The sequence below is a fragment of the Cucurbita maxima genome, unplaced genomic scaffold (genome assembly GCF_002738345.1).
Source record: "Cucurbita maxima cultivar Rimu unplaced genomic scaffold, Cmax_1.0 Cma_Scf00021, whole genome shotgun sequence".
Taxonomy (NCBI): domain Eukaryota; kingdom Viridiplantae; phylum Streptophyta; class Magnoliopsida; order Cucurbitales; family Cucurbitaceae; genus Cucurbita; species Cucurbita maxima.
This window is the reverse complement of record NW_019272037.1, coordinates 1,924,082-1,948,136: the sequence shown is the minus strand read 5'-3', so window position 1 is coordinate 1,948,136 and position 24,055 is coordinate 1,924,082. Positions and strand designations below refer to the sequence as shown.

Sequence of the window (24,055 nt, the reverse complement as noted above, 5' to 3'; positions counted from 1 at the left end):
CACCGAAAGCGGAACAAAGGTACTCACAACACCAATGAACGATTTTACACAAAGAGGCACTAAGATATTTACGTGGTTCGGAGAGAAGTTCCCCTACATCCACGAACCAATCACTAATAAACCAAAGCATTACAAGTGAATATCTCACTATCACACTACAAAGACTCAGAACACATGTCACTCAACAAATACAATGTGACTCCAAAAGCTCTCCCAAATTCCGATACCCAATTCTGATATCAAATCCCGATATATAACTAAACCCTGGTGTGACTAAATCTAATTCAAATAACCAAATCAAATCTAATTCAAATAACCAAATCAAATCTAATTCAAATAACCAAATCAAATCTAATTCAAATAACCAAATCAAATATAATCCAAAAACCAAATCAAATCAAAACTTATGACAATTTACAACAGTGTGTGGATGGTGATATAGCTTCGTTGGGGACCAGCGGGTTCCTGATCAGGACTCGACTACTCGATAGCCGTTTAGTATGGGAAACGGGATACCCACGCCATAATTGATCGTTTAGCTGGATGGAATAGGGGAGGTAGCCCTCCCAAATACAGGGGAATTACCATAGGACTAGGGGGTTGCAGCTCACTTCCTAGGCAAGACCCCAGGTAATCTCATACCCATGCCGAGGTAGTCACTCGCAAGGCACCAGACCAACACAGGTTAGCATAAAAGGAACTCTAGGGGTATAAATAGAAGGTCTAAGAACCAAAGAAGCCTGAAGGGGGAAGCCCTAATGAGCTAAGACCAGAAGCAGATGTTCTAGAGCTAAAGGAAAGTTCGTGGTTGTTTGATAAGTTTAGGGTGCAACGAGAGCCTACAAGTAGGTGGCTTACTGAGTATAATTTTTATATTCATTCCTTTTTACCTTTTTTTTTTTCAGGTACCGGTTGTGGCGGAGGAGCGTTCGAGAGCTGTGCGGTCACAGAGGGGGTCGTTCCTAAGCGTCAATCCCTTGTCGGTCTTTTAGAGTCTTTTGTATTTCATTTTATATTTGTAACTTTCTTTTTAATATTTTCGAAAAAAATCTTCTCCCTCTTTTATTTTAATTAAATGGTACTTTCTTATTTTATTTTTCTTTTCTTTTTCTTTCTTTTCAATTTTGTCTTTTTAATCACTATTCGGATTTTCGAAGCCTCGAAAATTGGGTCCTGACAGCTTCTATTTCTAAAACCGATTGCAAACGCGAGTAGTTGAAGAATTGTAGCTTATGCATATGAGAATGGTACTCAATGCATACTGTATGGAAGAGACTTGATTGATATAAAAAAGTTTGAGAGCAGCGGGTAGAACTGATCTTAATTACTTATGCAGTCTTGAATACAAGTAATTATAGAAAAGCCCTGTCCACATTTTTGAAAGATAATTTAACAAAATGACTGCAATTTTGATAATTAATTTCTAAAACATTTTTTTTTTCATATAATTTAATTTCTCATCTATCTCTCTTTGTAAGAACTCACATTGGTTGAGGGAGAGAACAAAATATTTTTTTATGAAGACGTGGAAACCTATCACCAGTGGATAGATTTTAAAACTTTAAAGAGAAGCATGAAAGATAAAACTGAAAGGAGACAATTTCAATAATGTAATTAAAAATTTAATCTAATCTAAAATACTAATTTCTATTCTCTCATTAATACTACACCGCATTAAAACTTGATCAATACATTATTGTCTAACTGATTTAAAATCCAAAATATTCCAAAATTAAAATATAATATAATATAATATATATATATCTCCTACGTGCCCTAATCATCCAAAGCTTAAAGTCAAAGTAATAGATGAATGTCGTGGGAACACAGAGTAAAAAAAGTCATGTAAAGTGGCGATTTGAAATATGATGAAAATTCAACGTCAAAGAAATACAAAAATGTCAAACGAATAGACATTGAATCCTGGAGATAACCCAGTTGTAGATCCGGGTTGGCTTCCCCCTTCCCCACGGAACTTGTTGTCCAAAAAACTTCTATCAAAAAACCCACTCCAAGAAACGAATGTGTTTAAAGACATCCCCAGAAAGTGTTCTTCCTGTTTTGGCGGCTACAGAGACTCAACAACCGAAGCGTGTGGAAACAAGTCGAATGGATCCACCCTCCAATGGTTATATCAAAATAAGTTAGTATTTTCAACTCTGTTTCGGTTAATCATTAGTATTCAGCCACACAAATGAACCCCAAAAACATCTGCGCCTTCTCATTTCTTCTTCTTTCATCTATATGCTTCGGCAAAGATTCAATCACATCTGAAAGTTTCATCAAAGACCCTGCAACCATAACCTCAAATGGCAGCTCCTTCCAGTTGGGGTTCTTCACACCACTTAATTCCACCGCCCGATATGTCGGAATTTGGTACAACCAAATCCCCTTACAAACCATCGTGTGGGTAGCAAATGCAAACAACCCTCTCCACGATTCTTCCGGGATTTTCACGATTTCCAAGGATGGAAATCTTGTCGTCTCAAATGGAAACCACACCGTCCTCTGGTCTTCAAATGTTACTTCTCCAACAGCCAACACAACCGCTCGAATCCTCGATTCGGGCAACCTTGTTTTGGAAGATCCTGCTTCTGGGTTGGTTATATGGGAGAGCTTCAAACATCCTTCCAATTCATTCTTGCCTCCCATGAAACTCATCTCAAGCAAAAGCACCACACAGAAGGTCGAGTTTAGATCATGGAAAACCGCTTCCGATCCATCTACAGGTAACTTTTCTTTGGCCTTAGATGTTCGCAGTATCCCTGAAGCTGTCATTTGGAATGGCAATAACCCATATTGGAGATCTGGTCCATGGAACGGTCTGACTTTCATGGGAGTACCCGAAATGATCTCTGTTTATCGCATTGGGTTTAATCTTGAGAATGAAAACCAAACTTTTTATTTCTCAATTTCTTATAATAACGACAATCAATTACTCAATACCATGCTATTAAGCCCGCAAGGCGATCTATTGCAAGAGTACTGGGATCCGTCGGAAGAAAGCTGGGCGGCAGCTTGGTCGGCTCTTAGAACGCCGTGTGATTACTACGGTGCTTGTGGGCCGTTCGGGATATGTAATGCGAATGCATCTCCAATTTGCAGCTGCTTAAGAGGGTTTAAGCCAAGGAATGCGGCGGAGTGGAGTCAAGGAAATTGGAGTAATGGGTGTGTGAGAAACACACCATTGCAGTGTGAGAAGTCCACCAACGCTACCAGTGGTGAGGAAGATGGGTTTTTTAAAGTGGAATTGGTTAAAGTTCCATTTTTGGCAGAGTGGTCCAATTCCTCTTCTTCAGCGAATGAATGCAAACAAGAGTGCTTTGAGAATTGCTTGTGTCGTGCTTATGCATATGAAAATGGTATTGGTTGTATGCTGTGGAGAAGCGACTTAGTTGATGTCCAGAAGTTTGAAGGCATTGGAGCTGATCTTTATGTTCGACTGGCGGATCCAGAGTTAGACACAATTAGTAGGCTTTCTTTAAACTCATACTGTAATTATTTTCTGTCTAAATTGAACTTCTTTGACATTGTTTTCATTCATAGATGATGCAGAAAGCAAGACTGGAATTATTCTAGCCGCAGTTCTTCCAGCAACGCTTATCATCTTCTTCATTGCCATTTGCTTCTGGTGGAGATGGAAGGCTAACAAGAAAGGTAAAGGAAATCTCATGAGTTACTTTTAAAGTCTGGTGCTGCTGGTAGTGTTGTTGTGAGAGAAGGGAATGAAACATTTCTTATAAGAGTGTAGAAACTTATCCTTAGAAAATGTTGTTTTCAACTCGTGAGGTTAAAAGCAATACGTAACGGGCCAAAGCGGACAATATCTGCTAACGGTGAGCTTGGGCTGTTGTAAATGGTAATAGAGCCAGATACCAGACGGTGTGTTAGCGAGGATGTTAGCCCCCAAGGGGGGTGGATTGTGAGATCCCATATCGGTTTGAGAGGGGAGCGAAACATTCTTTATAAGAGTGTCTCCCTAGTAGACGCATTTTAAAAACCGTGAGGCTGACGACAATACGTAACAGGCCAAAATAAACAATATCTGCTAGTGGTGAGTTTAAGCTGTTACAAATGATATCAAACCAGACACCGGATGGTGTGCCACGAGGACGCTGGCCCCAAAGGGAGGTAGATTGTGAGATCTCAGATTGGTTGGAGAGGGAAAGAAAACATTCCTTATAAGAGTGTGAAAACTTTTCCCTAGTAGACTGCGTTTTAAAAACCGTGATGCCGATGACGATACATAACGGGCGAAAGTGAACAATATATTCTATCGGTGAGTTTAAGCTGTTACAAATGGTATCAGAGTTAGACACGGTACAGTGTGCCAACGAGAATACTGGGCTCTCAAGGGGGTGGATTGTGAGATCCCACATCGGTTGGAGAGGGGAACAAAACATTTCTTATAAAAGTGTGAAAACCTCTTCCTAGTAGATGCGTTTTAAGAACATAATACGTAACAAGCGTGTTACGAAAACAGACAATATTGTTAAGATTATTGAATTCTTTTGCAGATGAGTATAGCAAAAAAGGAAAGAGATTGAGGTTAAGAAGGGATGACATGATTGAGGACAAAATTAAACTTGAAGAGCTGCCTGTTTATGAGTTTGAGAAGCTGGCAACCGCAACAGACAGCTTTGATCAACGTAAAAAGCTTGGACAAGGTGGGTTTGGTCCTGTATATAAGGTGGGTTTTATATCACTTATCGGCTAAGCAATTGGAAGCATATGGGCAACTGAAGTAGCTAAAGTTGTATACTTTCAGGGAATATTATTAGATGGACAAGAAATAGCAATAAAGAGGCTTTCAAGAGCTTCAAATCAAGGGTATGAAGAGTTCATAAATGAAGTGATCGTGATATCAAAGCTACAACATAGAAACCTCGTACAGCTTCTCGGCTGCTGCATCGAAAGAGAAGAGAAGATGCTTATCTATGAGTATATGCCCAACCTCAGTTTGGATGCCTTCATCTTTGGTTAGATATTTTAACATCTCTTTTCGTTATCGTTTCATTGATGATCGATCGCTCACCATAATTAAACTATTTTGCATGTAGACTCGAACAAACAAAAACTCTTGGATTGGAGAAAACGATTCAACATTGTCGATGGAATTGCTCGAGGTCTTCTTTACCTTCATAGAGATTCGAGATTAAGAATCATTCATAGGGATTTGAAGGCAAGTAATATATTATTAGACAAAGATATGAATCCGAAAATCTCGGACTTTGGTATGGCAAGAATTTTCGGTAGTAATGAAGTGCAAGCCAATACTATAAGGGTCGTTGGAACTTAGTAAGTATTCTCTGTTCTTTTATATCGTTATCGTATCAGTTATCAAACTAACCATGATTAAATGTGTCGTTTTGATGAATTTAGTGGATATATGTCACCTGAGTATGCAATGCAAGGACAATTTTCCGAGAAATCAGATGTTTTTAGCTTTGGAGTTTTATTGCTTGAGATTATAAGTGGGAGACGAAACACGGGGTTCAACCGCCATGAATATGCTTTAAGCTTATTGGAGTTTGTAAGTGTGAATAGAAAAACGTCAATATCTTAAGTTCTTGATAGTATTTAAATCTGAATAACTTATAAAACTTATAAATGTGGTTTCAGGCATGGAAGTTGTGGACAGAAGACAATCTTATTGCTTTGATTGATCCAACAATATACAAACCGTGCTATCAATCAGATATTTTGAGGTGCATCCAAGTGGGACTGTTATGTGTTGAAGAATCTATAAACGATAGACCAACTGTTCTTACCATTATTTCAATGCTCAACAGTGAAATTGTAGACCTTCCTACTCCAAAGCAACCTAGCTTTATTGGTAGACCAGCTCCAAGTAATGCAGATATCTCTCAACAATGTCTAAATAAACATTCTACAAACAGTCTTACACTTACCTCAATTATAGGTCGATGATATTGTAATCATAATTATAAACTTGAATTTTTTTTAATTCAACCCTTTGTGAGAGTAAAAATTTGATTTTTTTTTACTTTTTAGTTGATAAATATAGGATGTTCAATCATATGCATACTATTCAAAGAAAAGAAAAAAACCAACTAACGGGTAGGTAGCTCTTTCTTGAAGAGAGAATTAATAATTAAACATGAGCTGTCTTGACTTTACTTTCGGTTTCTGAAATGTCTCCTACCAATGAAGATGATGAACATAGTATTCTTTGATTATAAACACAGATCATTCCGTAAATTAATGAATATGGAACTTTCATCCTACAATAATTAGTTCATATTAGAAACTTTGAACAATATCCTTCTAGAATTTAAGCTTTTCATCTAGAAAGATATCCTCACTTCATATACCATGGAGTCTCCTGGGGAAAAACATAACTTTGAAGAATTGTAAGGGATTATTAAAAACAAGAAAACCCAAAGTTTCTTTTTTGGTGGCTACAGATTCAACGAAGGAAGGGGAGAATTTAAATGAAAAATAACAATAGGTTGGAGAAATTATTGGTGGAGGCTCATAGGAAAAAAAGACTAAAACGAGCCTAAAGGATGACTTTGTAGCAGCTGCTTACAATCATGTCTCTCAAGGAACAACATTCAGAAGCTTCAAAAGTTTAGTTGAATTTGCATTCTGCGAACAGCCATGAAATTCAGACATCAAATTTGCAGCTTTAGGTGCTGTCGATCTCTTCTGCTGCTGCTTTCATTGACATCCTTCTGTTCAAGATTTGGCTTTGCCGGCGATATGATCACATCAGCAAATTTCATCAAAGACCCAGCAACCATTTTATCTAATGGTAGTGTTTTCGAGTTGGGGTTCTTCTCGCCTGTTAATTCAACCCGCCGATATGTCGGAATTTGGTTCCAGAAATTTTCCCCACAAACCATAGTATGGGTGGCCAACAGAGACAACCCTGTTAAAGATACTTCTGGGATTTTCACCATTTCCAAGGATGGGAATCTTGTCGTCTTGGATTCAAACAACAGCATCCTTTGGTCTTCAAATGTTTCTTCCTCTGCAATTAGAACCGACAACACAAGTGCTCAGATTTTAGATTCCGGAAACCTGGTTTTGAAAGATTCTACGTCTGGGGTGATTATATGGGAGAGTTTCAAACACCCTTGTGATAAATTCTTGACTTCCATGAAGATTAAGACAAACACAAGAACTAAAGAGGTGGTCGGATATACCTCATGGAACACTCCTTCCGATCCATCTACAGGTAAGTTTTCATTTCTGCTGGATGTTCATGATCTTCCTGAAGCTGCCATTTTGAATGGGGGTGATACTTATTGGCGTTCTGGTCCATGGAGCGGTCAGTCTTTTATTGGAATACCTGAAATGAACTCTGTTTATCTCTCTGGATATAACCTCGCAATCGAAGACCAAACTTACACTCTCTCTCTTGCTTCCAAATATGCCTTTCGAGAATTTTCTTACTTGTTCGTAAACTCACAAGGGAATGTTCAGCAAATGGATTGGGATTCTGAGAAGCAGCACTGGAACGTTAGTTGGTTGGCTCTGAAAACAGAGTGCGATTTCTATGGCGCTTGTGGGGCGTTTGGGATCTGTAATGCAAGAACATCCCCTGTTTGCAGCTGTTTAAGAGGGTTTGAGCCAAAGCACGAAGAGGAATGGAATCAAGGAAATTGGAGTAATGGGTGTGTGAGAAAGACGCCATTAAAATGCGAGAACAGGTCTAGTACAGAGGAAGATGGGTTTTTTAAACTGGAAATGGTTAAAGTTCCATTTTTGGCAGAGTGGTCTAATTCCTCTGCTTCCGTAGACGATTGCAGGCGCGACTGCTTGGAAAATTGTTGGTGTTCTTCTTACGCATTCGAGAATGAAATATGCATGCACTGGAGAAATGCCTTAATTGATATACAAAAGTTCGAGAGAGGTGGAGCAGATCTTTACCTTCGAATGGCATTCGCAGATTTAGATTCAAGTACACTCTTCCCAAACTTCCTACAATTTCCACTATTGTTAAGCTTACGTCCTTTCTCCATCTAAATCTCTCTTAACATTTCTGTCATTTGCGGCACAGATAATGTAAGAGACAAGAAACGAATTATTATAGCCGTGGTTGTACCATCAACGCTTGTCACCTTCATCATTGCCATAGCCTTTTGCTGGATATGGAAGACTAAAAAACAGAGTAATAAAAGATTTAAATTCATAGCCAAGGCAAAATACTGACATACATACTAACATTTGGGTTGTTAACAGAGAAGAAGATAATGATGACGTCTGGTGAAAAAGAAAAGATTTTGAAGCAAACGCGGGAGAATGATAACATGATTGAGGATGATATCAAACTTGAGGAGCTACCACTTTATGACTTTGAGAAGCTAGCAATTGCAACCAATGAGTTTGATATGAGCAACAAGCTTGGGCAGGGTGGGTTTGGGCCCGTATATAAGGTAGGTAGCTACATTTATGGCTTGCTTTTGGTAGTTTGATTAGTTGGAAGCATATATGGGTTGGAAGATGATTTTTTTGTTTTCAGGGGAGATTATTGAATGGACAGGAAATAGCAGTAAAGAGGCTTTCAAGAGCCTCTAAACAAGGGTATGAAGAGTTTATAAATGAAGTGAGAGTGATTTCAAAGCTGCAACACAGGAATCTTGTACGCCTTTTGGGATGTTGCATTGAAGGGGAAGAGAAGATGTTGATCTATGAGTATATGCCCAACTTAAGTTTGGATGCATTCATCTTTGGTTAGATACTCTCCACTCACTCTTCACAATTACGTTTATAGTATTCATTATCTAACCAAAAGTAGAATCTACCTGTGTACCTGTGTAGGCTCTCCCAACCAACAAATTCTTGATTGGAGAAAAAGATTCCATATTATCGATGGAATTGCTCGTGGCCTTCTTTACCTTCACAGGGATTCAAGATTGAAAATCATTCACCGAGATCTCAAAGCAAGTAATATTTTGTTAGATAAAGATTTGAACCCTAAAATTTCAGACTTTGGCATGGCAAGAATCTTTTACGGCAATCAAGATCAAGCAAATACTTTAAGAGTTGTCGGAACTTAGTAAGTATCTTCAACCATTTTAAATTACTCTATTCATAATTTTGCATAGTTTAACTAGAATTCACTTGTGTGTTTTTGCTTCTATGAATAACAGTGGATATATGTCTCCCGAATATGCAATGCAAGGTCAATTTTCAGAAAAATCAGACGTTTTTAGTTTTGGAGTTTTACTACTTGAAATTATTAGCGGAAGACGAAATACAGGGTTCTACCTCCATGAATATGGCATAAGCTTATTGGGATTTGTATGTTTACGAAAAACCTCACTTCCAAATTCAAGATAACATTTTGAATCTCGTGAATTGATACTATTTTTTAAATTTGGTTTTAGGTATGGAAGTTGTGGACTGAAGGCAATCTTATTCCTTTGATTGAACCAGCAATATATGAACTAGGCTACCAATTAGAGATTTTGAGATGCATTCAAATAGGGCTCTTATCCGTTCAAGAATTTGTAAATGATAGGCCAAATGTGTCCACTATTATTTCAATGCTCAACAGTGAAATTGTCGATCTTCCTTCTCCAAAGCAGCCAGGCTTTGTTGGTAGACCACATGAAAGTAACACACAACCTTCTCAACCAAATTCAGATAAATATTCAGCAAATAATGTTACACTTACTACAATTATAGCTCGATAATGTGTTGAATTGAAAAACAAATTATTTCAGGCGTGTAATTTTATATAAAACTATCAATTTATTCAATGATGAGACATCTCTTGTAATGTAAAATTCATATAATGTTAGTTACTAGTAAATTAATTGTCCATTTAGAATATTTGCTGAGTTTTTTTTTTTACTCTTCCGACTACTTAGAGATCACCTATTATGTTGATAATACCTTAGCAATACCAAACAATTGTTGTATACAAAATTTGTCGAGTCACGTACTATGCACGATACAAAGAAACTCATTCACTAATAATATCAAAAACTCGAACTACAGCGACAAAATATATGCCATAAACGAACATGAGCTTTAATACCGTTTGATAGGAATCATTTTGATCCACTCTACCAGCTGTTTTTTCCCTGGCCATCCCATGCAAGTGGAGAGAAAAAGAACATTTTTAATCCCATAAATCCTTTCATTTTTTTCATCTCAACATTTTATTGACATTTTTAAAAATTATTCCCATTATATCTAAAAATCGATAGAATATAACAAAAATAACAATAAATGTCATTGACGTCGATGTTGGTTTTGATCCTCGATCCGAGTACATCGAAACGAAACCAAGATAGAAAAAAAATATATAAATAACGGGATCATAACTTGAGGGGAGAGTATCTTTATACCGAAGTACTTCAAGTGCAATGTTGACCACTAATAACTTCGTAAGAAATACTTCACAATTAATAACTTCTCTGGTAGATATTCACTTGTTGATAAATCTTGCAAAAATTAAATCAGGTTCAAGTCGAGTTAATAGTCCAAACAAGGAATACTCTTTTTTTTTTTTTAGGTAAAAAAAAGTCAAATATTTATTTTAAATTAATTTTTTTTCTAATTTCTTTTTATATTAAATATTGAACTCAAAAGTTTATTCTCAATATTTTAATCTATATTTCAACGAAATTGAGATATCTTTGACAGTTTCGTCGACATCAACATCTACATACGAAACCTTGATTAAAACATCGATCTTTAAAAAGAAAGAAAGTACTCAACTAAAAATCACAATTGGTATTATATAATTAAGTCGATCAAAACATGTGTTACCTAAAATATGCCACTAACCCTTAATTTATTCCTTCAAAGAACACTAAAGAGTATAATATGTAATGAAATCAAAGAAATTGTACGCAAATTAATTATTCAAGGAAAAACATTTATCCAACTAACACGAAAATCTCTCCTGACAGACACATTTTAAAAAATTTTAGGGAAAATTCGAGAGGAAAACATAATTGGGATGAAAATATAAATAGTTGTTACTAATGGTTAATATAAAATAGATTTTCTGGTTTTCAGTTAGAGTCACCTTTTGGAAAGCATAAACTTTGAATATAGGGAGAATTCCAAGGACTTTCAATAGTTTGGAGAAATTGTTGGGTGGGCTCCCGGGGAAAAATAGCAATAACAACATTCAGAAATTTCAAAAGTTTAGCGAAGAGTCATGAAATGGAGACAAGAAATTTGCAGCTTTACATGTTATCGATCTGTTCTTCTGCTGCTGCTGCTGCTGCTGCTTTCATTCACATCCTTCTGTTCAAGATTTTGCTTTGCCGGCGATACCATCACATCAGCAAATTTCATCAAAGACCCAGCAACCATTATATCTAATGGTGGTGTCTTCTCGTTGGGGTTCTTCTCGCCTCTTAATTCTACCCGCCGATATGTCGGAATTTGGTTCCAGAAAATTTCTTCACAAGCTGTAGTATGGGTGGCCAACAGAGACAACCCTGTCAAAGATACTGCTGGGATTTTCACTATTTCCAATGATGGGAATCTTGTCGTCATGGATTCAAACAACAACATTCTTTGGTCTTCGAATGTTTCTTCCTCTGTAATTGGAACGGACAACACAAGTGCTCAAATTTTAGACTCCGGAAACCTGGTTCTGAAAGATTCTACGTCTGGGGTCATTATATGGGAGAGTTTCAAACACCCTTGTGATAAATTCTTGACTTCCATGAAGATTAAGACGAACACAAGAACTAAAGAGGTGATCGGCTATACCTCATGGAACACCCCTTCCGATCCATCTACTGGAAAGTTTTTATTTCAGCTGGATGTTCATAATATCCCTGAAGCTGTCATTTTGAATGGTCGGGACACATTTTGGCGCTCCGGTCCATGGAGCGGTCAGTCCTTTATTGGAATACCTGAAATGAACTCTGTTTACCTCTCTGGATATAACCTCGCAATTGAAGACCAAACTTACACTCTCTCTCTTGCTTCCAAATATGTCGCTCGAGAATTTTCTTATTTGTTCTTGAACTCACAAGGGAATGTTCAGCAAATGGATTGGGATGCTGAGAAGCAGCACTGGAGTGCTAGTTGGTCAGCTCAGAAAACAGAGTGCGATTTGTATGGCGCTTGTGGGGCGTTTGGGATCTGCAATGCAAAAACATCCCCTGTTTGCAGCTGCTTAAGAGGGTTTGAGCCAAAGCACGAAGAGGAATGGAATCAAGGAAATTGGAGTAATGGGTGTGTGAGAAAAACACCATTAAAATGCGAGAACAGGTCTAGTACAGAGGAAGATGGGTTTTCTAAACTGGAAATGGTTAAAGTTCCATTTTTGGCAGAGTGGTCTAATTCCTCTGCTTCCGTAGACGATTGCAGGCGCGACTGCTTGGAAAATTGTCGGTGTTCTTCTTATGCATTCGAGAATGAAATATGCATGCACTGGAGGAATGCCTTAATTGATATACAAAAGTTCGAGAGAGGTGGAGCAGATCTTTACCTTCGAATGGCATTCGCAGATTTAGATTCAAGTACAATCATCCCAAACTTCCTACAATTTCCATTATTGTTAAGCTTACGTCCTTTTTCCATCTAAATCTCTCTAACATTTCTGTCATTTGCGGCGCAGATAATGTAAGAGACAAGAAACGAATTACTATAGCCGTAGTTGTACCAGCAACGCTTGTCACCTTCATCTTTGCCATAGCCTTTTGCTGGAAATGGAAGACTAAAAAACAGAGTAACAAAATATTTAAATTTATAGCCAAGCCCAAATACTGACATACTTACTAACATTTGAGTTGTTAACAGAGAAGAAGATAATGATGACGTCTGGTGAAAGAGAAAAGAATTTGAAGCAAACACGGGAGAGTGATAATATGATTGAGGATGATATCAAACTTGAGGAGCTACCACTTTATGACTTTGAGAAGCTAGCAATTGCAACCAATGAGTTTGATATGAGCAACAAGCTTGGGCAGGGTGGGTTTGGGCCCGTATATAAGGTAGGTAGCTACATTTATGGCTTGCCTTTGGTAGTTTGATTAGTTGGAAGATAATGTTTTTGTTTTCAGGGGAGATTATTGAATGGACAGGAAATAGCAGTAAAGAGGCTTTCAAGAGCCTCTAAACAAGGGTATGAAGAGTTTATAAATGAAGTGAGAGTGATTTCAAAGCTGCAACACAGGAATCTTGTACGCCTTTTGGGATGTTGCATTGAAGGAGAAGAGAAGATGTTAATATATGAGTATATGCCCAACCTAAGTTTGGATGCCTTCATCTTTGGTTAGATACTCTCCCGCTCACTTTTAAGAATTACGAGTACACGATTTGGTTTAGAATGACGTTTTAAGTAGCTTAATTTGGTTTAGAGTTTTGATGAACTAACCAAAATTAAAATTTATGTTTAGGCTCCCGTGTAAAAAAATTTCTCGATTGGAGTAAAAGATTTAATATTATCGATGGAATTGCTCGAGGTCTTCTTTACCTTCACAGGGATTCGAGATTGAAAATCATTCATAGAGATCTCAAGGTAAGTAACATTTTGTTAGACAAAGATTTGAACCCTAAAATTTCAGATTTTGGCATGGCAAGAATTTTTTACAGCAATGAAGTTCAAGCAAACACTTTAAGAGTTGTCGGAACTTAGTAAGTTTCTCCGAACCATTTTAGATTACTTCAAATCTTAATTCTGCATAGCTAACAAAAACTAACCTGGCATGGCACGTTTGTTTCTATGAATAATAGTGGATATATGTCTCCTGAGTATGCCATGCAAGGTCAATTTTCAGAAAAATCAGATGTATTTAGTTTTGGAGTTTTATTGCTCGAAATTATTAGTGGGAAGAGAAATACAGAGTTCTATGGCCATCAACATGCCATAAGCTTACTCGGATTTGTATGTCAACTGAAAACTCCGAATTCTCAAAGTTGAATGATAACATTCAAATCTCAAGCATTTATAATAATACATTTTACACTTGGTTTCAGGTATGGAAGCTTTGGATGGAAGACAATCTTATTCCTTTGATTGAACCAACAATATATGAGCCACGTTACCAATTAGAGATTTTGAGATGCATTCAAGTGGGGCTCTTATGCGTTCAAGAATTTGTGAATGATCGGCCAAATGTTTCCACTATCATTTCAATGATTAACAGTGAAATCGTTGATCTTCCTTCTCCAAATCAGCCTGGCTTTGTCGGCAGACCATATGAAAGTAGCACAGAATCTTCTCAACCAAACTTAGATAAATATTCAACAAATAATGTTACAGTTACTACAATTGCAGCTCGATAATGTGTTGCGTTAGAAAAACAAATTATTTTATATATTTTAAGTCAGATGTAATTTTGCCTTCTAGAAAAACTACCAATTTTTTAGACTATAAAAGTATCTCTTATAATTTTAAATTGATAAATATTAATGGTATGTGTGAAATACTTTCTATTAAAACATTTTTTTTTTTTTTTGTTATTTCCGACTATCAATTCAACTCAATATAATTAATTTTGGTAGAACATAATGAACTTGAATATAAATATAAAATTTTTAACACTCAAATAATTAATTTTTTTAATTGGACAAGAGAACAAAACATTTATTATAAGAGCCTGAAAATGTGTTTTAAAATTATGAAGGTAACGGTGATACATAATGGATCAAAACGGATAATATCAGTTAGTCAACGCATGCTAGTAAAAAAAAATTTTGAAAAGTTTTTCCAACAAGCTCGTAGTTTATATTAATATTTTTAATTCATAATTTGGAATGATGTAATTGAATAAGAAAAGTCAAGGTCACCTAGGAAAGAATACAAAGTCATACTTCTGATTTTTCAAAAGGCAGAAACTTCCAACAACTTCCATTGTCCAATTTGATTCAAATTCTTTAGAAATTATATTGTGTTGAGAAAGAATCAATTTGGGGAAGAAAAAAAAACTTCAAAGAGAGTGATATGACTGAATGGACGACCAGCTGAATCCACTCGAATTTGTTTGGTCTGAAGGCATATGATCAAGCAGTGTACAGTTCAACTGTTGATCTCAAACAAAGCCTCTGTTTTACGGACTATTTTCTCCATAGTTTAAACGAATTTGTAGCCAACAACAGCCATGAAACCCGAGAAGCTTTTGAGCTTTTCAACTCATCTTCTTCTTCTTTCATTTTCATATTTTTGTACAAGATTTTGCTCGGGGAGCAGAGATACGATCACATCAACAACCTCCATTAAAGACCCTGCAACCATAGTTTCAAATGCCAGTTCCTTCCAGCTGGGGTTCTTCTCACCGGCTAATTCCACGAACCGCCATGTCGGAATTTGGTTCAACAACCAAATTTCTCCACAAACTATAGTGTGGGTAGCCAACAGAGATAACCCTCTCAAAGATTCTTCCGGGATCTTCACAATTTCCGAGGATGGGAATCTTGTCGTGTTGGATGGAAACCACAACCTCCTCTGGTCTACCAATGTTTCTAACTCTGCAACCAACGTCAGCGCCCGAATTTTAGATTCCGGCAACCTTGTTTTGGAAGATTCCGTCTCCAAGATGGTTATCTGGCAGAGTTTCAAAAACCCATGTGATGTATTCTTAGCTTCCATGGAATTTATGACGAACACAAGAACTAACGAAAAAATACAACTTACCTCATGGAACAACCCTTCCGATCCATCCATGGGAAGCTTCTCCTTGGGGCTGCATGTTCTTCACAATATTCCTGAAGGTGTAGTTTGGAATGGGCAGAACACGTATTGGCGATCTGGTCCATGGAATGGTCAAATCTTCATTGGCATACCCAACATGGATTCAACTTATCTCTCTGGATATACCCTCGACATAGATGATCAAACTTACTATCTTTCCGCCACTTTTAATGAGGATAAAAATTTCGGTTACTTGTCTTTAAGCCCACAAGGGAATGTTCAAGAAACTTATATGAATTTTCAGGAGAAGCGCTGGAGGGCTGGTTGGTCCGCTCTACAAACGCCGTGTGATTTCTATGGCGCTTGTGGGGCGTTTGGGATCTGCAATCCAAGAGCTTCCCCTGTTTGCAGGTGTTTAAGAGGGTTTAACCCAAAGCATGAAGAGGAGTGGAATCGAGGAAATTGGAGTAATGGGTGTGTGAGAAACACGCCATTAAAATGCGACAAGTCCAACAAAACCAGTATTGAGGAAGATGGATTTCACGTGGAGAGATTGGTTAAAGTTCCATTTTTGGCAGAGTGGGTTGATTCCTTTTCTTCAATACAGGATTGCAGAGTCAAATGCTTGGGGAATTGTTCGTGTAGTGCTTATGCATATGTAAATGGTATTCGTTGTATGCTCTGGAAAGGGGATTTGATTGATATACAAAAGTTTGAGAGCGGTGGGACGGATCTGTACCTTCGACTGCCATATGGAGACTTGGATCATACAAGTATTGATATCATCTCCTTAAACTTCCATCATTCAGATTATTACATTCTGTTTCCAACTAAATTTTGTTTTTGATCCACAGAAGATGTCAAAGGCCAAAGAGGTATCATTATAGGCATAGTGATATCAGTAACGTTTATCATCTTCATCGTTGTGACATATATATGGTGCAGATGGAAGAGTCGCAAACAAGGTAACGCATAGCCTAATCTTCCTTACAGTTATGTAATCCTCGATAGCTTAATAAGATTTGAGGCATATAGCAGAGAAGAACAGATCAAGTATGGGTTCAAAGGCAAAGATTTGGAAGTTGAGAAGGGACGATACGATTGAGGAGGACGTTAAATTGGAGGAGCTGCCTGTTTATGACTTTGAGACGTTGGTATCTGCAACAAATAACTTCGCCCCAAGCAACAAGTTAGGACAGGGAGGCTTTGGTCCAGTGTATAAAGTATGTATTGATTGTACTGATTACCCCACTACTACGCCCATATTATTCTCGTTGGAATCTCACAATCCACCCTCTTGGATGTCCAACGTCTTTGCTAGCACATCGTCCCGTGTCTGGTTCTGATATCATTTATAACCACCCAATATGATCCAACATTCCTTATAAGAGTGTGGAAATGAAACATTTCTTATAAGAGTGTCGAATAAACACGTTTTAAAACTTTGAAAGAGAGCATAAAAAGACAATATCTACTAACGGTAGGCTTGAGCTATTACGTAACCGATTTGTTTTCAGGGAAAACTGCTAAATGGAGAGGAAATAGCAGTAAAGAGGCTTTCAAGAGTCTCTAATCAAGGGTATGAAGAGTTCTTAAATGAAGTGAGGGTCATCTCAAAGCTACAACATAGGAATCTTGTGCAGCTTCTTGGTTGTTGCATCGAAGGAGAAGAGAAGACATTAGTATATGAATATATGCCCAACCTAAGTTTGGATGCACTAATCTTTGGTTAGTGGGACTTTTGATTCTAAAGAATATTGACTTTTTATATATGAATATGCCCAAACTGTAACTATGTCTATGCACATGTAGGCTCCCCCAAGCAAAAACTAATATTGGATTGGCGGAAGAGATACAACATTATCGATGGAATTGCTCGAGGCCTCCTTTACCTTCATCGAGATTCAAGATTGAGAATCATTCATAGAGATTTAAAGGCAAGTAATATTCTATTAGATAAAGATTTGAATCCTAAAATATCTGATTTTGGCATGGCGAGGATTTTTGGTGGTAATGAAGTTCAAGCAAACACTTTAAGAATCGTTGGGACATAGTAAGATTTCTAACCGGTTTTTTTTATTACTATTATTTATTATAATTGATATATAGCTTCATAAAACTGGTTTAATGTGTTTTTTTTTATTAATTTAGCGGGTATATGTCTCCTGAATATGCTATGAGAGGTCAATTTTCGGAGAAATCAGATGTGTTCAGTTTTGGAGTTCTATTACTTGAAATCATAAGTGGGAGACGAAATACAGGATTCTACCTCGAAAACCATGCCTTAAATTTATTGGAATTTGTATGTTGACAAAAAGAAAAATATACTTTCGAAATTTAGGGTTGAAATTAAGATTTCAATTAAAAATTTTAATTTTGTTTTAGGTCTGGAAGCTACGGAAGGAAGACAATCTTATTCCTTTGATTGAGCCAACCATCTACAAAGTGTGCTGGCAATCAGAGATTTTGAGATGCATTCATGTAGGGTTGCTATGTGTTCAAGACTTTATAAACGATCGGCCAAATGTCTCTACCATTATCTCAATGATCAACAGTGACATTGTAGATCTTCCTTCTCCAAAGCAGCCTGGCTTTGTTAGTCGACCACAAGACAGTAACATGACATCTTCCTCTCAACAAAATTTAAACCATTTTTCTGTAAATAATCTTACTCAAACCACAATCATACCCCGATAATATGTTAGATAGGATAAGATAACAAATTTTGTAAATTTACTTTTGACTAAATTTGTTGAGAATTGTCATAAAGATTTGATTCTGAATATTTTTGGTACAGTCCTCACTTCGATTATGTGTTCGTTGGATTCATTTTGTTTATCTCTTGTATTAATACATGAATCAACTTGATTTATATATGAGAATTAAGGTTGTTATGCCAATATAAAGATATGTATTGTATTGTTATGAGACATGAAATGAGTGTCATTTCGTATTTGTCTATAAACAATTTGGAGAAACTTTGTAGTGTAAGAGTGTGAGGAGATACACTCGTACGACTACCACTTGCAAATGGAGCGGAATTTCTTCTCTCCAAACCACATAATTCTTTATGTTATTTTATTTATTTATGTTTCACGAGTAGTGTGAGTGAGATCGATCTTACTTGTTCCTAGCATTCCATTTGATGTCATATTGGGCCTACTGGGCTTGCAAGCTAAGTAGTTCGGTCCAATACCAATGTCCCCTTCAAAACGGTGTCGTCTTTGAGTTCCTTCTTTACGACTAAGCTACAAAACCCGATCCGATTCGGAAAAGGAATTTCGGTCCATTAATTTCTAGGGCTCGTCGTTGCCCCCAAATTCTCTGTTTTTTGTAGACTATCGTGTGCATTTTAGATCGACCGAGTTTGAGATTGACAGAAAAATATGCCTCAGAGACATTCGAAGAACAATAACGATCTAGCCTTCTTCACCTATGATGAGAAGCGGAAGCTCGGTTATGGAACCCAGAAAGAGAGACTTGGAAAGGACTCGATCAAGCCCTTCGATGTCTGCTGCCTGTGCTTGAAACCCTTCATTGACCCCATGTGCTGCCAGAAGGGCCACACGTTTTGTAAAGAATGCATTCTTGAGTGCCTTTTGGCTCAGAAGAAAGATAATAAGAGGTTTGTTACTTTTACAATACTTGTATGTTTACATTTGATTGCTACTTTTTTTTGTATCTTCCTCCCCAAGTTTGAAACAATTGTTTAAAAATGTACGAAGAAGTGGAGAGCGAGTGGTTCAGATTCTTGCAAACTCTTGGCGTTGGTGTGCTAGAGTGGTGCGAGCAATTCCAATTTCTTCATGTAGTTGGATAGTAATCGAGTTATAATCGTTTATTGCATTTTCTGAGTCCTTAAGTTGTCTGCTTCGGTTTTCTGTGTTGGTTCCTGCTTTTTGAAGAATTTGTTATTGGTTTGGTCTTTAAAAGGTGAAATTTTGATCTTAATTTGTGGTCAATTGTCTTGGATGAGATGTTACTAACCAACCTGGGCTGGCCCAGTGGACAATTAAGGTCAATGTAAATAAAATAAGGTTTAGAGATAACGGGTTCAAATCTAATGACCTATCAGATACCTTGGAACCAAATGTAGTAGTGTGGACATGCTTTTGACATTATGCCTTATAATGATGTGTAGGACATTGGCAGGCCTAATGTAAATTTCATTTTCCATAAACCACTTCATTTCTCTTATACTTCCTGCCTTTCTAGTTATAGGCTCAAAAGTATTTGATGCTATTGACTATAGAAGTCTTCGGTATAACGAAGATTAAAGAATGCTTTCTGGAATGTGCAGGTTGTATTTACCTTAATGACTTCTACTTTTCATGTGGTTTTAGGAAAAGCTAATGAACAAAGAAGCAACAATCTAGTATAAAATGTTATGGTATTGATTGACTAATATGGTGGGAATTTAGTTTAAAAGTTAGTTGAGGCTTGTAATTGGTGTAAATATTAGACTCGGTTATGTAATAGGGTGAGTAGAACATTGTAGGAGTGCATGTTTAAATGCGAGAGAATTTTGAAAACATAGTAGTAGAGTGTATATTTTCCCTTTTTGATGCTATGCAGTACGGTCCTTCTGTTAATGATGTTCGTCATCAATACCCTTCTCATGCCAAATGAGCATGTTTTGTTACCTTGCAGGAGGCTTGCTGCATTTACAACTCAGCAGAAGCAAGAGAAGGAAGAAGCAGAAGAGAAACTGATGCAGCAGAAAGCTAGAGAGCTTGATGCATTTGATCAGCAAAACCATGGTGCTGTACCACAATACAACGATAGAAACCACAGTCAGGATAAGAATGGTTTCCATGGTGCAAATAGTGTAAAGGTTACTTCTTACGAAGAAGAAGCACTTCGGAACATGAAGGCATTTTGGCTTCCTTCCGCTACACCAGAAGCTCCTGTTAAAGTAGGAGCCCCTTCATGCAGTACATTCTGTCCCGAAGGCAACGAGAAACTTAAGCTAAAGTCCCTTTTCCCAATACATTTCACAGAGGACAAAAGCGAGCAGAAGAAATCAAAATCTTATGATGTTACATACATATGCCCTAGTTGTAAGGTTACTCTAACCAACACTATGTCTCTCGTGGCCCTAAGCACATGTGGCCATGTCTTCTGTAAGAAATGTGCTGATAAGTTTATGGCTGTGGACAAAGTGTGTCTGGTCTGCAACAAAGGATGTAAAGTAAGGGATTTGGTGAATTTGGAGAAAGGAGGCACGGGGTTTGCTGGCCACGGGGATTCACTTGAAGCAAGAGACTTCAAGCATTTGGGAAGCGGCTCTGGTTTGGGGCTGGTGAGGCCTGCCATGAAGACTTGAGTCAGTCATCCTTGCTTACTTGATTGTGATTTTCTTCCATAATTCTGTTTCTTTTTCTCAACTAATTAGTATCTGGTCTTGTAAATGACAATATCAATCTTAAATCTTAGTATGTTAGCTTCTAAATTGTGTCTTTATCAACAAGAATCTTAAAAAAATGATAATATCCAAAGCTCGGAGGATGTTTCGTTATCAATGGACCGCAATTCCGTGGTTCATAATCTTTCTTCCCTGTAACTCTCTGGCATAAATAAATGCTCTGCAATGAACATCTCGTTCTTTTGGGGGATGGATATGGATATTCATTTAATGTATTGGATTTGAAATTTAGAATGGTATGTTCCAAGAGTTTTAACTAAACAAATGCTAAAACTTGATCATAAACTAAGGGTTTTTACTTTTTTAGAAAAAAAAAAATAATAATAACACCAGACTTCCTTACTTTTAAGGAGAGTTGAATTCAAGACCTCCCCGCTTATTAAAGCGTTGCTCTAACCAACTGAGCTATGAAAGTCCGTTGACACTGAACTATGAAAGCCTGTCGACGAAGTTGTTCCTCTAATTTAAAGAATTCAAGTAACCAAAAATGGGATTGAAGGAACAAAAGGGCATGCAATCGTGGAACATCCAATTCTAGAATATCTTAGTTGGGCACCATACTAAAATTTAGGTGTATCCCTTTTCCTCCTATAAATTAGAAGTCCTAGATTTGTGGCATTTTAGATTTTAAGTAAGGCACACAAATCAAATATAGTCACTCATAGCTTCCTCTCTAATTGGACAAAATCTGTTGTTCTTTCAAACATGCAACGAAAATTTAGGACAATTTCATGTACATTTATTGCAAAACTTGAGCACCTAATTCTTTCCTTCAAACCACTCCCCAACGCAGAATTTCTCTCTACAAAGCAAGAAAAATAAAATAAAAACTCTTCATTTTTCGTTGGAAACGTTTGAGGAACTATGGAATCATTCCTTGCTTTCTCTCTCACCAAACCAATTATCCATATAGCAACTTAATCACCTCAAGCAACCATCAAACTGTTCTGTTCCATTTTCCCCTGTCGTAAAATACCAAAATGTTTTCACTAAACACCATGCTCAAATTCCCCAATTACCAAATTAACCGAATCCGAGCATTATTATTAGCCCGGCAATGCCACAAACAACCCATTCCTGTCGCATGGAAAAGGCCCGACATTGGATGGACAAAGCTCAATTTCGATGGCTCCTCAAGAGGTAAGATGTCCCCCGGAAGGGCCAGCATTGGGGGCGTTCTAAGAGACCATGAGGCTCAGTTTTTGCTGGGATACGCCGAACCCATAGGCCAAGCCAATAGCACCATCGCCGAGCTCACTGCACTCAGCAAAGGGCTCGAATTGGTCCTTGAAAATGGGTGGAAAGACGTATGGCTGGAAGGAGACGCAAAGGGGTTGATAGAAATAGTAGTTGGAAAAAAGAAGGCTAAATGTGTGGAAGCTCGAAGTCAATTTCGGTACATAAATTCATTGATATTGGATTTGAATAATTGTAAGGTTAGTCATATTTATAGAGAAGGTAATAGAGTTGCCAATAGGTTTGCTTCCATTGGCCATCGCTATAAGAAGCTTGAAGTTTGGAGGGACATTCCTCCATTGGAGACATTGGACATGATGCGTGAAGATGCTGAGGGGAAGATTAGTTTTAGGAACATAAATACTAGGTAGGTAGTTTTGTTTATTATAAGCTCTTATTTCTGTAACCATTATTTTGAACTTGTAGTTACAAAGTGAAAATGATCCGTGATATATAATACATGTAATTCTTCAACAATGCATCGATACACGAACATTCGTCAAAATAAATCAACACCAAATATTAATACATGTGATTCTTCAACAAAACACACGTCCTTATTCATATATCCAACTATTTATGTTCCCAATATGAATCTAGATTAATGGGGAAGATTTTGAGACTAGAGTAGTCCGTAAACCCCAATAATCATCGAACGGACTTGCCCAACAATTAGCGACGCTCAAACCCATTTTATACTATTTCTTAAGTTTTCGACCTCCCATAGTCATTTTTGACCTATCGAGGACACCATTTGAAGTCAGTATAACTCCTTTATACTCAAAATGGATATTTTTTTTATAAAAAATTAGGAGTACTTATCTATATTATATGTTATCGTATCTCCTAAAGAATGTAATATGGATTGACATATGTGAAATTAAACATTGTAGCATAGTAGTTTCGAAGGCGGTACAAAATAATCAGGAACTTCAGCCAAGACCAACAAAGTGAGTGACTTTATTATTGGAGTTAGATAATTGAATGATGTATAATGGTGCACGATTGGTGACCCCAGCATGCACCATATCATTTCTATCATGTGTGTGTTTTATGTAATGACATAAGATGCTATGTTATGTATGCATGTGATATCTACTACGCCATGTTGTAAATGAAATGAAATGAAATATTATGTATGTCATGTCTTGCCATGTAAAGATATGGGATGGATTATGGGATGATTGTCGATGTATAGAGTACAGGAAAAAGGAAATGATGTCATTCATAAGGATCTCATGCATGTATGTATATCATGTACATCGGGATACTTCCACTTTATGTTATGTTAGTACAGATATGTACCTTTGATATTTACATTTGCTATGATATCATGCAGGTCTTTTCTGTATTTGACCAAGTCAGGTTTAGAGGTATGTGTACGAGTCCACCTAGTGGGTATATGTGCGCGTGCGTAGGCCATTTGTGGAGAAGTACGACACATTCAACCCAGCCCGAACTGAAAAGAGTCTAAGGTCATATTATTGTTTTAAAAGATAGGTCTTATCATGATTGCGTATATAATTATCCATATGTAAGAATAAGAATGCTCGAATTTCTATGAATAGTATCCATGTATTATAAGTTCATGATTTGATCTCGAAAATGTTAATAGTGATATCAAATTAGAGACGTTATAGAGCTCGAGATCACCCTATAAGCTCAAATGAACTCATTGTTTGGTAAAGATGACATTACTTCCTGCCCGTTCCAAGTGAAACCCAAAAGAAAGCCATTTGAAATTGGGAAGGGAATACAAGGGGGGCTAAGCATTCACTTAAACTTTTCTTCATCATTCTGAGCTTCTCTTA

At 37.1% G+C, this 24,055-nt stretch overlaps 5 protein-coding genes across 11 annotated transcripts; all 5 read left to right on the top strand.

Moving 5' to 3' along the window:
• The first annotated feature begins 1,837 nt into the window (after nt 1-1,837).
• On the top strand, nt 1,838-6,007 carry LOC111495417 (G-type lectin S-receptor-like serine/threonine-protein kinase At1g11330). 2 transcript variants are annotated; one of them, XM_023145454.1, is made up of 7 exons: nt 1,838-3,470; nt 3,556-3,657; nt 4,518-4,690; nt 4,769-4,979; nt 5,061-5,298; nt 5,383-5,533; nt 5,623-5,931. In XM_023145454.1, the coding sequence occupies exons 1-7, from the start codon at nt 2,195-2,197 to the stop codon at nt 5,929-5,931; spliced, it is 2,460 nt and encodes an 819-aa protein (XP_023001222.1). In that variant the 5' UTR covers nt 1,838-2,194. The 2 variants fall into 2 exon arrangements, with proteins under 2 accessions (XP_023001222.1, XP_023001221.1); XM_023145453.1 differs by having other exon boundaries at nt 1,841-3,470; nt 3,547-3,657; nt 5,623-6,007.
• A 364-nt stretch (nt 6,008-6,371) lies between these two features.
• On the top strand, nt 6,372-9,733 carry LOC111495414 (G-type lectin S-receptor-like serine/threonine-protein kinase At1g11300). Of its 2 annotated transcripts, XM_023145445.1 has the most exons (7): nt 6,372-7,930; nt 8,030-8,140; nt 8,212-8,405; nt 8,492-8,702; nt 8,791-9,028; nt 9,123-9,273; nt 9,360-9,733. In XM_023145445.1, the coding sequence occupies exons 1-7, from the start codon at nt 6,625-6,627 to the stop codon at nt 9,666-9,668; spliced, it is 2,520 nt and encodes an 839-aa protein (XP_023001213.1). In that variant the 5' UTR covers nt 6,372-6,624; the 3' UTR covers nt 9,669-9,733. The 2 variants fall into 2 exon arrangements, with proteins under 2 accessions (XP_023001213.1, XP_023001214.1); XM_023145446.1 differs by lacking the exon at nt 9,123-9,273 and having other exon boundaries at nt 9,360-9,414.
• Nucleotides 9,734-11,025: 1,292 nt separating this feature from the next.
• On the top strand, nt 11,026-14,315 carry LOC111495413 (G-type lectin S-receptor-like serine/threonine-protein kinase At1g11330). Its single transcript, XM_023145444.1, has 7 exons — nt 11,026-12,470; nt 12,569-12,679; nt 12,751-12,944; nt 13,014-13,224; nt 13,350-13,587; nt 13,687-13,837; nt 13,930-14,315. The coding sequence occupies exons 1-7, from the start codon at nt 11,150-11,152 to the stop codon at nt 14,236-14,238; spliced, it is 2,535 nt and encodes an 844-aa protein (XP_023001212.1). The 5' UTR covers nt 11,026-11,149; the 3' UTR covers nt 14,239-14,315.
• Nucleotides 14,316-14,921: 606 nt separating this feature from the next.
• On the top strand, nt 14,922-18,292 carry LOC111495415 (G-type lectin S-receptor-like serine/threonine-protein kinase SD1-13). Of its 5 annotated transcripts, none has more exons than XM_023145450.1 (7): nt 14,922-16,356; nt 16,441-16,548; nt 16,622-16,806; nt 17,101-17,311; nt 17,396-17,636; nt 17,735-17,885; nt 17,969-18,292. In XM_023145450.1, exons 1-7 carry the CDS (start codon nt 15,054-15,056, stop codon nt 18,278-18,280), a joined length of 2,511 nt encoding a protein of 836 aa, XP_023001218.1. In that variant the 5' UTR covers nt 14,922-15,053; the 3' UTR covers nt 18,281-18,292. The 5 variants fall into 5 exon arrangements, with proteins under 5 accessions (XP_023001218.1, XP_023001217.1, XP_023001216.1 ...); XM_023145449.1 differs by having other exon boundaries at nt 16,619-16,806; XM_023145448.1 differs by having other exon boundaries at nt 16,438-16,548.
• Nucleotides 18,293-18,847: 555 nt separating this feature from the next.
• LOC111495469 (E3 ubiquitin-protein ligase CSU1-like) lies at nt 18,848-21,097 on the top strand. Its single transcript, XM_023145528.1, has 2 exons — nt 18,848-19,208; nt 20,234-21,097. Exons 1-2 carry the CDS (start codon nt 18,970-18,972, stop codon nt 20,907-20,909), a joined length of 915 nt encoding a protein of 304 aa, XP_023001296.1. The 5' UTR covers nt 18,848-18,969; the 3' UTR covers nt 20,910-21,097.
• The last annotated feature ends 2,958 nt before the right edge of the window (nt 21,098-24,055 follow it).